Raw genomic sequence first — 15,278 nt, 5'->3', positions numbered from 1 at the left:
TAAATAATACAGTGCCTGGAGTGGTAATTTTAATGAAAAGATAGCTCCTGATTTTTCACCCCAGCAGCAATACTATCAAATTCTAGAGGTGGGATCCCAGTGAAGGCACTTAACTTTGGGTGTGCCTGAGTTTTCACATCCTTTAAATGGGGACAGTAATAATAATTTTATTATCGTGAGCATTAAGGTGATTGATTTAAATATCCTAGGCTTATTGTGCTGTAGCGATAGCAAAGCGGATAGGGCTTTTGCAGTCAACATGGCCAACCCAAGTTCGATTCCTCCGCCCCTCTGGAAAGCCTGGCAAGCTCCCCATGAAGTATTCCATATGCCAAAACACAGTAACAACAAGTCTCACGATGGAGACGTTATGGGCTGGCTCGAGCAAATCGATGAACAATGGGAGGACAGAGACCAAGTGACAGGCTTATTGTGAGGATATGGGGATTGACTCAAATCAAGTGCTAAGAACAAAGCAAGTTGTGAAGTGATAGTGATATGACTGATTTTACCACTATCTTGATTATCTGAGGCGGTCTTTGTTTTGTTTTGTTTGGGAACCACAGGACTCTGTATTCAGGAGTTACTCCTCAGGGACTGAGGTGACCATGTGGGGTGCCAGGGATCACACCCAGGTCAGCCTACATGCAAGACAAATGCCCTTCCTGCTGTACTATTGCTCCTGCCCCACGGGGTGATCCTTTTTGTTATTTGTTTTTGGGGGGAAAAAGTTTTTTAATTTATTGGATATTTATTGTTCTGGCGCTAAACCCTAGAAACTTTTCTTTTCCCCAGTGGTGACAGGAATAGAACCAAGGGCCGCAAACCTGCAAGGCAAATGCTCTATTGCCTAGCCCCAGCCCCTGATCATCGTAGAGTAACTTGATACAACGATAAATCATGATGGCAATGGAAAGAATTCATTGCCTGAATCTATTTTGCTTTTACGTACCTGTGCGTGGAAATGGTCTCCTTGCGGCCTGAGCAATGGCACCGCAGGTCGGGCACTTGTGGCTGGCTGGGGGTACCCCACCAGGAAAGTTCCCTGAGCACGGAGCCAGGGAGAGGAGAAAAGAAGAGTAGAGAAGGGAAGGAGAAAAAGAGAAGGGGCCGGGAGGGAGGAGGAAGGAGAGAAAGGGGGCGTCATTTCAGTGCCTCAGACCACCGGTCCAAGGAAAGAACTAGACCAGGCATGCAGGGCCCGGCCGCTCTGGCCGTCCTGGCAGTGAAGTGCCTCTGCAGCGCTGCGGGCTCCACCGAGTGTCCTTCCGTGTCGTCCTGCAGGCTCGGCGCGGGTCATGCTGCGGGGCGCGCTGCTCTACGCGCTGCTGGGGCTCGTGCGCGCTCAGCCCTTCCCCTGCCCCGCGGCCTGTGTGTGCCCCTTCCGCGACGCGGCGCAGTGCTCGCGGGGCAGCGTGGCGAGCATCCCCGCGCTGCACCTGCCCACCAACCTCACGCACCTCGTGCTCTACCGCCTGAGCCCGGGCGTCCTGCACAGCCACAGCTTCCGCGGCATGACGGTGCTGCAGCGCATGATCCTGTCCGACAGCCCCATCGCCAGCATCGCCCCCGGCACCTTCGACGACCTCCGCAAACTCAAGACCCTGCGCCTGTCGCGCGACGGGCTCACGCAGCTGCCGCGCGCGCTCCTGGACCCGCTGGTGCTCCTGGAGCAGCTGTACCTGGACCTCAACCAGCTGCAGAGCCTCCACCAAGACGCGTTCGGGAAGCTGGTGAACCTGCGCGAGCTCTTTCTGAACAACAATCGACTCACGTCCCTTCCCGAGAAGCTCTTCGCGCGTCTGGGCAACCTGCGCTCCTTGGATCTGTCCCGGAACGGCCTGACGCACCTGCCCGCGGGGCTCTTCGGGGCGCTGCTTCAGCTCGAGAGGCTGGTGCTCCACTCCAACCAGCTGCTCTCCCTGGAGGCCGGGCAGTTCCAGAGGCTGCACCTCCTGCGGGGACTGTACCTCCACGGCAACCGCCTCGGGGCCGTGCCTCCCGGCGCCTTCCACCAGCTCGGCAGCCTGCGCAACCTCACGCTGGGGAGGAACCAGCTGGAGTCCCTGCCGGCCGGGCTCTTCTTGCACACGCGCAGCCTGACGTGCCTGGGCCTGTCCGACAACCCGCTGCAGGGGCTCCCCGACGTGCTGTTCGGAGACGTGCCGGACCTGCAGGAGCTGTGGCTGAACGGCACGCAGCTGCGCACGCTGCCCGCCGCCGTCTTCCGCGGCCTGCGCGGCCTCCAGCTGCTCGCCCTGCACGCCGGCCGCCTGGCCGAGCTGCCCGCCGGGCTGCTGCGCGGCCTGGACCGCCTGCGCCTGCTGCGGCTGGACCACAACCAGCTGCGCGTCCTGCCCCGCGCGTTGCTCCTGGACCTCAGCAGCCTGGAGGAGCTGCGACTCCAGCACAACCAGCTGCGCGCGCTGCCCGGCGACGCGTTCCGCGCGCTCCCCCGGCTGCAGGAGGTCCTGCTGGGCCACAACCCCTGGCACTGCGACTGTGACCTGTGGCCCTTCCTGGCCTGGCTGCGGCAGCACCCGCACCTCGTGGGCCGAACCGAGCCCCCGCGGTGCCAAAGCCCCGCTCTGAGGGCCGGCCTGGAGCTCGGGGCCCTGTCGGACCTGGACGCGGCCTCCTGTTCCCCGGATACACCGTCTCCCGAGACGCTCACCCCCAGCGCTGCCGCCCCCGCCACCTCCGCCCGGACCCCCGCGCCCACCTCCGCCCCGACCCCCGCACCCACCTCCGCCCCGACCCCGGTCCCCACCTCCGCCCCAACCCCGGCCCCCACTTCCGCCCCCTCCCCGTCGACCCCGCCTGCTGCGGCCACCAGCACCCCCGCTCCCGGGCTGAACCCTTCGGAACCCTGGGGCTGGGCCCAGCGCGTGGCCACGGGGGAAAGTCAAGGCCAGAGCCTGTTCTTTGCTCTCTATTTCCTGCTTTGGGTCTCCCAGGCCCTCATCACCGGGATCATTGTGTTTGCTATGGTCAAAGTGGGCTGCCTCTTCCGAAAACTCCTGCGAGAGAGAGCTCTCATTTGAGTGCTCGGGAAGGCCGCGGCGCGGGGAACGCACCGGGCTCCTGCGAACCCACCCAACCCGGGGCCCTCGATCTCCCTTCTCCCTTCCTCCAGCCCTCCTTCCCTCTCCCCCATCCCCAAAGCCCTGCGTTTAGCTTTCCTCTTGTAAATCTTGAGCCGGTTTTGCCTTGCCTGCCCATCGTGTGTTTGGTGCATCTGCTGGGAGCCCCCTCGCGGAGGTCTGTCCTTCTCTGGTACCTGTTTGTGAAGCCAGCGAATAAAGCATGAAATGAAAATAAGGATCCATGTCGTGGCTTCAGAATCCAACTGTTGGGGCTAGGAGATACACAGGTACAGAGTACAGATACACAGTACAAGAAGGTCGGGCACTTGCCGCGCACCAGCTCACCTAGGTTTAATCTCCCCCATCCCATTCGATCCGCAGAGCACTTCCAGGGGTGATTCGTGAGTGCAGAGCCAGGAGTAAAGCCCCTGAGCGTCGTCTGTATAGCCCCCAAAAATAAAGGAAAGAAAATCTGCGTGGTGGTGGCTTTTCCTGAGGATCAGGAGCATGACTATGAATTGTTTTCTCTACACACTTCTAGTTATTTCTTTTGGTTTGTGGCTGGGGGGGGGGGCAGTTAAGCACCGCCCCCACACGCATGCGCTTCAGCCCCTGCAACTGTCTTCCAGCCCCCCACCCTCCAGAATTCTTTCCGACCTTTCCTTTGTGTACTATGTTCTCAGCTCTGTGTCTCTGACCCATGGGCTCAAGATACTGGTCAAGAAACATGTGTTTCACGTGGCCATCCCTCAGGGGAGAGCCCTAGGGGCAGGGGCAGGCAGGGACCAGGAAAGGGACATTCTCCAGAGACAAGGTTGGCAGAGGGAATGAACACCCACCCACCACCAGCATGTGAGGCCAGAGGGGAGGGGGCAATGGGGGGGCTCCACAGGCCCGGGGACACACCTTGCACTGTGACCCACTGGCCTGCATGCCCCAGTGGGACTTTCCACTGCTTCCTACCTAGATGATGTGGGCACTGGGTCGCTTTCATTTCCTGGCACTAAATGCTTCCTCACTTTGCAAGCATTTATGGACACTCACATGTGACAGGTGCTCATGAATATAATGACAAGTTTGGTTTCTAGTTTATTATGCTCGATCATGGTCCTATTTATTCTTCCAATTGAAAGCAATAAAACCCTTATTGCTCTAATTGAACGTCTTTGCTTGTGAGAAGCAGTGATTAAAATGCAGGGTTGGGAGTTGACAACTGTGGGCTCCCATCCCAGCGCCATCACTTACTAACTGCGTAGGACTCTGGAAAGACACTTAAATGCTCTAAACCTGCTTCCTCCTCCCTGGAAAGGGGTAAATAATACCTTCCTTCAAGAGTGGTTGTGAGAATTAAAGGCAATAACGCTTGTGATGACTTAGCCCAGAGCCCTGCATATAGCAAATGCTTAAGAAATGGTTTTTGTTTTGTTTTATTTTGTTCTGGGGGTTTGTTTTTTGGGTATGTGTCTACCAATGCTCAGAGCTTACTCCTGGCTTTGGGGTGACTGACTCCTGGAGGTGCTCGAGGGGATAGTGGGTAGGTTCCAGGGATCAAAGCCAGGTCAGCCTCCTGCCAGGCAAGCAGCTTATCCATTGTCCTAACTCTCTGGCCCCTTAATAAATGTTTGCTATGATTATTAAAGGGCAAACAATTAGTCCTTCCATCATGGTTTCTAAAGAAGAGCTGTGAGTTGGCTGTATTTTTCTCTGTGTATATAAAGGTGAGAACAAACTTTCTCAAACCCAAAGTTATATGCAAACCAGCGCATCTCTACCTGTGGGTGGTCTCGCCCTGTGGACTGAAGTCCCTGAACGACTCCAGATGTAGAGCGAGACTTGGGTTCCCAGGACTGGAGCGGCCATTCCATGGGCAGGGCACTTGACTAGCCATCGTTTCCAAGAGTCTCCTGAGCCCTCTGGAAATGATCTCTGGGCACAGAGCCAGGAGTAAGCCCTGAGCATGACACCCCCCCCCACACACACACACCACGACACACACACACACAAAAGGGTTCCTGGCATTTGTAGGTGCATTTCCCCTTCAAGGTCAAGTTCAAATACTTCTCCCAAGAAAGCCTTCCCTGATTCACACTCTTAGGGCTCTGAGGCTAGGAGGCACTGGGTCCCCTCTGTTTCCAATCTGGCCTCCCATTAGGGCACAGAGGTGTTTATGGGCTTTCTATATGGCCAGCTCCTTGATCCGATCCTGTCTTACTTATTTCCACTGCTCCAAAATCCACAGCTACCTACAGCCTAAAACCTTTTTTTTTTTCCCCCTTTTTGGGTGATGCAACACGGACTCTACTCTTGGGGAAGGTGTCTCCTTCTCCGTCTCCAACCCTGCTCCTTCTCCTGCAGAGAGAAGATAATAATGGTCCTACCCATTGTCTCAAGGACAATGTGAGATAATCACACCAAACAGTGGTGGCTGGTTCCAGAGACGGTGGCTATTAGTGCGGTTAGATCATGGAGAACACACCTTGTTCTAACACGCCTTGACTCCTGTGCCTCTGTGTTTGTTCAGCAAGTACTCATGGAGAAGCTGACCTGTCCCTGTGTCCCTGAGCGGGGGCACTAGAGCCGGACATAGGACAAAGTACGCGTTGCCAGGGATGCCTTTTGGATCCCCACCCACTAAAACATGCCCCAGACTCCTGGCCGTGAACTTTGCAGCAATAGTACAATGGGTCAGATGCTTGCCTTGTGCACAGCTGACCCTGGTCAATGCAGATGGTGCCCTGAGCCCTGTCAGAAGAGATCCCTGAGCTCAGAGGCAGAAGGAAGACCTGGACACCTTTGGGTGTGTCTCCCACCAATAATAATAATAATAATAATAATAATAATAATAGCAACTTTGGACATTTCAACCAACATGAGATAGCCATTTTATTGAGGATTTCGGTCCTTCGAACTCTCGAGCAGTACTTAGGAGGCCTGGGGAAGCATCTATTCTTGGGCAGCCAAGTCTCTAATTCAATGCAAGGGTCCTAGGATGTGATGCCTCTCGGGCCCTGTAGATCCATGTGGGGCTGGGAATCAAACCCATGTCAGGTGCAAGCTAGACATGATCCCTAACCACTGTCCTGTCTCCCGGCCCCTGCTTTAGAATTTTTTTTTTTCAGCAGAATAAAAAACAATAAAAGTGAGGGCTCCTGTGTAGATCTCGCCCCTCTTTTCATTCATGCCTTTGACCTCTAGGTAATCTGAATAAATATGGAGTTTCACACCCATACATGTATTTTTATGCCCTTATGACAAGCATCTCCAACTGTGAAGAGTTTTTGCTTTCCAGTTCTGCCCTATGACGCTCTCTCATCCCCTCTGTCTAGGCTGAGAGTTTGCAAATGCCTCCAGAAAACACCCCTGGCACAAGTTCATTTTAATAGCTGCACAATCTTCTGTGAAAAAGAGTGTGCTATTTACCGGTCCTTCTGTGATGTCTATTCCCAGAGTTTTTCTTTTCCTTCCCATTATTTCACAGATTCACAAACTGATGGCAGAATTTTACATTTTCATCCACTCGACAGGCAAAGAAATGGCTTGAAAAACAGTGAACCCGAACTTTTAACAGTGATTACTAAATATGCTGGTTTATTTTTCTGAGGATTACCTGTCCATGGGCTGGAATGATAGCACAGCGGTAGGGTGTTTGCCTTGCACGCAGCCAACATGGCCAACCCGAGTTCGATTCTTCCGCCCCTCTCAGAGAGCCCGGCAAGCTACTGAGAGTATCTCGCCCGCGCGGCAGAGCCTGGCAAGCCACCCGTGATGTATTCGATATGCCAAACACAGTAACAACAAAGTCTCCAATGGAGACGTTACTGGGCCCGCTCGAGCAAATCAATGATCAACGGGAGGGCCTTTACTTACTTTACTTACCTGTCCATAGGCAAGAATTTACAATGGAGCATTTAATATTTTTTCTTCTGAATTTTTAGGAATTATTTTTTTTGTTTGTTTGTTTTGGGGGGGGGAAGGGTCACACTAACAGTGCTTGGGGGCTACTCCTGACTGTGCTTGGGGTTGCACTCCAGGGTGCTCAAGGAACCACTCAGCACTGAAGATTGAGTGCTGGTTCTCCGCCCCACCATTTTCTTGCCCTGCCCCATATTTTTAAGAGTTATTTTAGTTGCATATTACCGGTCTGCTTGCTTTGGCTATTTCTATCCCACATATGAATGAAACCATCTGGTAATTGTCTTTCACTTCCTGACTCATTTCACTGACTCTCCTCACCTCACATTCCATCCATGTTTGCATGGGAGGCAAAATTGCATTTTTTCAAAAACAGCTTTTAATTGAGCTGCGTTTGAGTGTAGAAACCATAAGTTCTTTATCCAGCCATCTACGATGGACGTTTAGATTGGGTCCATGCTTTGGCTCTCATGAGTCATGCGGCTATGACCATAGGAAACAAATCGCCTTTGGAATGAGTGTTTTCATGTTTGTTGGCAAATTCCTCCTCAGAGCTTTATTGCTGGATCGCATGCATTTTCCACTTGTGTTCTTCTTTGATATTTTAAATATTGAGGCAGTACACAGGGGCTGTTCCCAGCGTGGAGCAACATGCTGCTCCCGGGGAACAGAGGACCAAGTGTGCTGGGGATAGAATCTGGATTTGCTGTCTTTCTTTTTTCTTTGTTTAAAATTTTAAAAAAAAATCACCATGAAATGCACAGTCACAAAGTTGCCCATGACTGGATTTCAGTCATACAGTGTTCCAACACCTGTTTCTTCACTGATGCACATTTCCCACCAACGATGTTCCCAGTTTCCCTCCTTCCACCCCCAGAATCTGGGGTTTCTCAAGGTAGGCAGTCAGATCCAGAGCTTTGAGCTACCTCCTTTTTTTTTTCTTTTTGGGTCACACCCGGCGATGCTCAGGGGTTACTTCTGGCTCATACACTCAGGAATTGCTCCTGGCGGTGCTCAGGGAACCATATGGGATTCTGGGAATCAAACCTGTGTTGGCCATGTTGCTGCGTGCAAGGCAAATGCCCTACCCACTGTGCTATCACTCCAGTCCCCCCCCCCTTTTTTTTTGCTCTTTGAGCTACCTCTTGATGCCCACCTCGATCCCCTCAAGAATCTCAGCACTGCTTTCCAGAGAGGTCACACCAACATACATGCCAGCGCCAAGGCCCCTCTCTCCACCACACCTTCTTCCCCACACTAGTGGTTTGGACACTGGCCGCGCACTCAGATGTGGGATGAGAGCTCACTGCGGGTTTGACGTGTGTTTTTCTGATAGCACTCAGACAATTGTCTTTTTTTTTTCTTTTTGGGTCACACCCAGCAATGCACAGGGGTTACTCCTGGCTCATGCACTCAGGAATTACTCCTGGCGGTGCTTGGGGGACCCTATGGGATGCTGGAAATTGAACCCGGTTTGGCTGTGTGCAAGGCAAATGCCCTACCCGCTGTGCTATCACTCCAGCCCCAACAATTGTCTTTGGTATCTTGTTATTTATCTTTGGGTTTGAACTTCTACAACTTGGTTTAATTTGTTTATAATTAAATTTAATGCAGTAAATTTAGTAATGCTATTTCATTATAGTATTATAAATGCTATTAACTGCAGTAATGCTATTACACATTTCCGATCTGCCATATTTGTTTCCGCCATATTCAGCTACTTTTTACTTTTTTTTAAAAAAGGGCTCTAATTGATTTGAAAGTTCTAGTCCCACATGTGAGGCTGAACCTATTCTTCTCCCCCATGTCTGTCGATTATCTGTGTCATCTGTGTCTTGTCTTCAGAGATTTCTATCCAGGTCTCTTGTCCACTCTCCTGAGTTTATTTTTCAACGCATTTTTATTGAGATAACATTCGTTTGTTCCCTGTAGGCGTGCAGTACAGAGTTATGTTGTGTTTTCCATTTCCCATGTTCTTTTTGGCTTTTCTCTTTCTCTTCAGCCCCCTGAAATATGGATTTGTTTCTATTTCTCTCCCTGACATGAATGTAACATATATATGGATTTTGGGGCATTATTTTAAATTTTTTTTAATTTCAAACTCAATTATAAATTTTATCAACAAAATTTAAAATTTTCAATCTTCCCTTTCTTTCTAAACAGGACATTTTCTTTTCACAACCCAGTGAGCACCCAGACAATTGTCTTTAGTATCTTGTTATTATTGAACTTTTGGTTTAAACTTCTACAACTTGGTTTTAATTTGTTTAAATTAAATTAAATGCAGTAATGCTATTACACATTTCTGTTCTGTCATATATATTTCTGATATTCAGCTACTTTTTACTTTTTTGGTGGGGGGGGGTCACACCTGGTGATGCACAGGGGTTAGTCCTGGCTCTGCACTCAGGAATTACCCTTGGCAGTGCTCAGGGGACTATATGGGATGCTGGGAATCGAACCCGGGTCTGTCACATGCGAGGCAAACGCCCTACCTGCTGTGCTATTGCTCTAGCCCCCTACTTTTTACTTTTTTTTTTTTTTTTAAAGAGCTCTACTTGATTTGAAAGTTCTAGTACCACACTAGATTTGCAGCTTTAAATTTCCCCTTTCTTCCACTGTGGACAGCCTCCGCTAAAGCTTTGCTCTGTGGGTCACACAGTGCACCTCTCCTCCCAAGCTCTTCTTCCCCAAACTATCTCACAGTTATTGTCAAAATTAAAAACTTTCATGTTTTGGTTTTGGGGCCACACCTGGCGATGCTCAGGGCTTACTCCTCGCTCTGCAGTCAGAAATTATTCCTGGCAGTGCTCGGGGGACCATGTGCTGGGGATTGAATCTCTGTAGGCCACATACAAGACAAATGCCCTTTCTTTCTTTCTTTTTTTCTTTTGGGTCACACCCGGCGTTGCACAGGGATTACTCCTGGTTTTGCACTCAGGAATTACTTCTGGCGGTGCTCCAGGAGCTATAAGGGATGCTGGGGATCAAACTCGAGTGGCCACGTCCATGGCAAATGCCCTGCCCGCTGTACTATCGCTTCAGCCCCAAGTGCCCTTTCTTTCTAAACATGGCATATGTTTTTTCTTTTTTACAACCCAGTGAGCACTCAGACAATTGTCTTTAGTATCTTGTGATCATTTAGCTTTTGGTTTGAACATCTACAAGTTGGTTTTAGATAGCACAACTCTGTACTATCTCCTGGCTCAAAAATTGACAACTTCTTAAAAATTGTCCGAAGGCCATGGAATTTGAGAACTCCCCTCAATAGGATACAGACCACAGGAGAGTGGTGGGAACACTGAGACAGGGAGGTGGTTACTCTGGGGGAGGGTGTCCAGCTGGAATGAGTTAGGCAAATGCCTATCGGCAACTGTACAGCCTAAAATAGAAAGTAAAAAAATGCCTGGGGTGGGGGTGTGAGAGGAAGATGTGTGTGTATGTGTGTGTGTGTGTGTGTGTGTGTGTAGGTGGGGTATTGTAAAAGAAAGAAACTGGAGATTTTGGTGGAAGAAAGTGGACACTGGTGATGGGATTGGTGTTGTAATACTATAAGCCTGAAACTCAATTATGAATAACTTTATCAATATTCATGTCTCAAACCTTTTTCCAATTTCTTTGGTTTGTTTTTTTGGGGTAACTCCTGGCTCTAAGCTCAGGAATCACTTCTGGTGGTGCTCAGGGGAGCATAAGGGATGCAGGGATTGAACCTGGGTCAGCACATGCAAGGCAAGCGTCCTACCCACTGTACTGTCACTCCAGCCCACTTTTTGTCTTTTTAATTTCTCTTTTTGTCCTTTGTGGAGTTGTTTGAGTTCTAACTTTCTTCTAACAGTGTGGTTTCATTTTAATTTCTGTTGTATTTTTTAATTTAGACATCTTATTATCTAGTTCTTACTCTTGAAGAACCCGGCAGACTACCGGGAGTATCCTGCCCGCACGGCAGAGTCTGGCAAACTCCCCGTGGCATATTCGATATGCCAAAACCCAGTAACAATGATGGGTCTCATTCTCCTGACCCTGAAAGAACCTCGAAAGTGGCACTTTCTAAAACCTCAAGGCTAGGACAAAGGAGACGTTACTGGTGCCTGCTCAAGGAAATCGATGAACAACAGGACGACAGTGATACAGTGGTTTTTTAATTTCTATGGCCCCCAATCTTTATAAAAGACTTTTTAGGGGCCATAGAGGTACTACAGGAGTTAAGTCACTTGCCTTGCATGTGGTACGCCCTGGTTCAATCCTCAGCACCACATATGGTCCCTTTAGCACTTCCAGGAGAGGTCCCTGAACACAAAGGCAGGAGTAAAACCTGGGCATTGCTGGGCGTGGCCCCAAACACTCAAAATAAATATGAATTCAAACTAAAAGAACAAGTAATGATGAGCCAATAAAATATTTTAAAACATAGACTTTTATTATTACTTTATGGATGTAGACTCATAAGATTTTTTTTTAGGATATTAGAGGGTTTTTTGGTTTGCTTTGTTTTTGTTTCATGGGCCACACCATATGGGGTGCTGGAGATCCGAACTCAGGTTGGCTGCATGCAAGGCAATAATCATTCTGGCCCCGAAGATACTAGAATTTATAGAGTTTAAAATGTTTAAAGTCTTCTTCTTCTCCTTCTCCTTCTCCTTCTCCTTCTCCTTCTCCTTCTCCTTCTCCTTCTCCTCCTCCTTCTTCTTCTTCTTCTTCTGTCACCCCTGGCGATACACAGGGGTTACTCCTGGCTCATGCACTCAGGAATTACCCCTGGCGGTGCTCAGGGTACCATATAGGTTGTTGGGAATCGAACCTGGATCGGTCACGTGCAAGGCAAACACCCTACCTGCTGTGCTATCACTCCAGCCTCTAATTTAAACACCCTTTGTAGTATCTTTTAATAACTTTTTTTGTCTGTTTGTGTTTCTAGGACTGGACTGACCTGTAGCCATTATTCCATATACTCTTTGGTGTTTTATCCCAGACCTACATCCTTCCTGCATTTTCCCTGCAGGAAATCCATTTCCCAAAAATGGATTTACATCCATTTGCAAGCTGCTTTGTGAGGAAAGGTGTGTGTGTGTGTGTGTGTATGTGTGTGTGTGTGTGTGTGTGTGTGTGTGTGTGTGTGTGTGGAGGGGTCTCTGGGTTCACACTGGCTCAGAGACACTCCACCGCACCACCTCCGTGTGTCATTCTGAGCAACCTTCCAGCCTGTCGACATCCTTCCCACGGCCTGTGATGCGGTGGGTTTAGCCCATATCCTTCAAGACAGGGGAAGTGGCCCCCGGAGGAGAGAGCAGCAGCCATCCCCATCTCCTGCATTTGCCACCCTGTAAGTTTCTTTGGCTTTTCCTGGACTAAACAGGGCTGGATTCCTGGTTCCTGGTGCAGCGTGGCTCTCCCCCGCCCTGGGGCAGTGCTAATTGGCTTCTCTTTCTGGAGCACTGCAGTTTGGACTCTGAATCTCTGTTGATATTGGGACTGACCGGTTCTGTTTTGGGAGAAGTCACTCTGGGCTTCCCAGCTTTTAAAAATCACCATTACTAGCAGGGCGTGCCTGAGCTCGGGACGTTCCTCACCCTGCCACTGGCACACCCTCATCAGGCACCGGGAATGTTACGAGCCGATTTCGTCAACGACGTAAAGAGACAAACATGCATTGAGTGATGGCGCAGCCTCCTCTGGAGTGGGAGCCGGGATGCCCGGGGCAAAGCCCCGTGTGCAGCTGCCGCCTGTGCCACCCTTCCTCGTTCCCTTCCGCCTTGCTGTCCCGGCTTCCAGCTGCTTCCTGGTTTGGACTTCTCCAGCCAGGGTTCTGCTAAGTCATGCCCAGCCCTGAGGGAGGTGTCTGCGCCCTGGCTGCTGACACAGACAACCAGTCTTAATTTTTTCATTTAAAAAAAAAATATTTTTTTTAGGGACACACCAGGTGGTGCCCAGGGCTTGCACTTGGCTCTGTTTTTAGGGAACCACTCCAGGTGCGGCTTGGGGGACCATGTGAGGTGCTGGGAATTGAACCCAGGTCGGTCGCGTGCAAGATGAGTGTCCTGCCCACTGTACTATCTCTCCGGCCCCAGCAACTGACCTTTATTGAACACAGAATAGTTGCTGGCTCGTGCCCTCTTTTTGCAGCCTTCCAGACTGTCCGGAGTGGTTGTTCTTCTTGTCTCCCTTTGGCTGAGGGTCGCGGCAGGCAGTGGCTTAACTATGGGGACTGGCCGGTAGCTCCTGGTCTCCCCGACAGTTCTCCTGCTCTGGGTGGGTTCGGCCATCCAATCAGGACCTGTCCTGGGAGAGCCAGATGGATACACATGACCTGGAAGTTCTTGTCCCACAAGTCTTGTGGGGGGGTCCCTGCATACTGAGCAGAATTTGGGGATCTTTCTGGGAGGAGAAAGGAGAATAAAGAGGAATCTGGACTGGGCAGGAAAGGGAGGTAATGAGAGGCAGGTGCCTCAGTTAAGGGCGGCTATGGGACCCCTAGAGGCCACCCTGGGTTCTCTTTGGAGGTGGATGGCAACTATAGAGATGGTCCCAGCTTTGTCACCAGCATCCTCGTTCTCAGGGGGGTGTTGGATGAGTCAGTGAAGGTCCTGAGTGCATTGAAACAGAAGCTCTGGGCCAGATGGGAATGGAGGAGAGAGGGAGGAGAAAGAGAGAGAGAAAGAAAGAAGGAAGGAAGGAAGGAAGGGAGGGAGGAAAGAAAGAAAGAGAGAAAGAGGAAGGCAGGCAGGAAGGAAGGAAGGAAGATAGGAAGGAAGATAGGAAGATAGGAAGGAAGGAAGGATGGAAGGAAGGAAGGGAGGGAGGAAAAGAAAGAAAGAAAGAAAGAAAGAAAGAAAGAAAGAAAGAAAGAAAGAAAGAAAGAAAGAAAAAGAGGCAGGAAGGAAGGAAGGAAGGAAGGAAGGAAGGAAGGAAGGAAGGAAGGAAGGAAGGAAGGAAGGGGCAAACCCAGCCCTTTGCTGCAGATGGCCTGGCAAACACACTTTTCTCGTCATTGATCTCTTTTCCCTTCTATGTCTGACACTCCTGTGTGAAACCCGCAAAGCCTTAGAGCATCTTTTCAAAGGTGCTACCTCTTCCCTCGGGCAAAACTGGTGTTCCCTGTAGCTGTGGAATAATGGAGCCAAACACGTGTGCATTCTGGCCCAGAACCTGCAGTTGTGCTGCCTTCTGGGGAGAAAGATGGCAGAGGCGATTGGGTTTGGGATTCTGAGACAGGGAGACCCTCCTGGTCAGCAGGATGGAGTTCCAGAGCATCTCGAGTTGAAGATGAGGTCATCCTCCAGACACTGGACACGGAAAGGCAGCCATGAGTGAGGAGGGAGTGCAGCCTCTAGAAACTGCAAAAGGTAAGGCAAGGGATCTTTTTCTAGAACCTCCAGAAGGTTCTAGAAGGAATCTAGGCCTCCTGACACCTTCATTTCAGCTCGGTGAAACTCGTGCTTGTGGATGTGACCACAGCAATAGACCCATTTCCAGACTTGGTGATGGTGTCAGAGACAGGTTTCCCATCATTCTTAAGTCCTGATCTCCTTACCAGGCCCTGGGGAGGTAAAACAACACCGTGATCAGGACTTGCTCCTAGGGTGCTCAGAATCAGCTGCCTCTTGGGTGTAGTTTACACACACGCGGTCCTGGGACTACACCCGGTCCAGCTGCAGCACACATTCTGCTTTGAAGGGGTTTCGTGCTGCACCCAGTACCCCTGGGACACTTTCACAATCCTCCTTGGGCCTTGGAAAAGCGATATTCCCTGCACGCCAGGAGCTCCAGGCTCTTGGGACCCGGTTGTCCCTGTGAGGACCCCTGAAGCCTGCATCTGTGGCATCCAAGCTACAGGCTGAGCCTGGGCAGGGCTCACACTCAAGGAGATTTGAGGGCGCAGGTGGCTGTGTTTAGCCTGGAGGAGAAATGGGGGCTCAGGCCAGGAGCTGCAGGCATGGACCTGACAGAGGGGTGCCGGAGTGCCGTCAGAGTGGGCAGGGGAGGAGAACTGGGGGGAGGTTGGGGCATAGCAGCAGGGGTGCCGCTTGGGGCCCCAGGGCAGGTGGGGTGGTGCCATGTGCGCCAGGAGGCCCTCTGGGGAGTTCAGACTTTGTGGAGCCACTTTGAGGGGGGCGGAATCCGGTGTCTGGAGGAGGTAGGTGTGAGGCTGGTAAACGCTCCATGCTGGGTGATTAAGCAGCGCTGGCCTAGGCGGAAGGGATGGAAAAAGCCCCCCCGGGCATGGGGCCCTGAGATCTTGGCCCAGGCCTGGCTGTGCTGAGCTGCTTGCGCGGGAGGAGCAAT

The 15,278-nt window shown here is 50.9% G+C and overlaps 1 protein-coding gene across 1 annotated transcript; it reads left to right on the top strand.

The window, feature by feature from the left end:
* The first annotated feature begins 1,288 nt into the window (after positions 1-1,288).
* Positions 1,289-3,044, top strand: GP5 (glycoprotein V platelet). The gene has a single exon (XM_056122039.1). The coding sequence runs from the start codon at positions 1,299-1,301 to the stop codon at positions 3,042-3,044; it is 1,746 nt and encodes a 581-aa protein (XP_055978014.1). The 5' UTR covers positions 1,289-1,298.
* The last annotated feature ends 12,234 nt before the right edge of the window (positions 3,045-15,278 follow it).

This window comes from Sorex fumeus, unplaced genomic scaffold (assembly GCF_029834395.1).
Source record: "Sorex fumeus unplaced genomic scaffold, SorFum_2.1 ptg000044l, whole genome shotgun sequence".
In the NCBI taxonomy this organism is placed as follows: domain Eukaryota; kingdom Metazoa; phylum Chordata; class Mammalia; order Eulipotyphla; family Soricidae; genus Sorex; species Sorex fumeus.
The sequence above is the reverse complement of the archived record's forward strand: the minus strand, read 5'-3'. Positions and strand labels throughout refer to the sequence as shown.

What these genes read in the sequence shown, in the direction of transcription:
- GP5 (XM_056122039.1), top strand. Translation starts at nt 1,299, where the DNA reads ATGCTGCGGGGCGCGCTGCTCTACGCGCTGCTGGGGCTCGTGCGCGCT.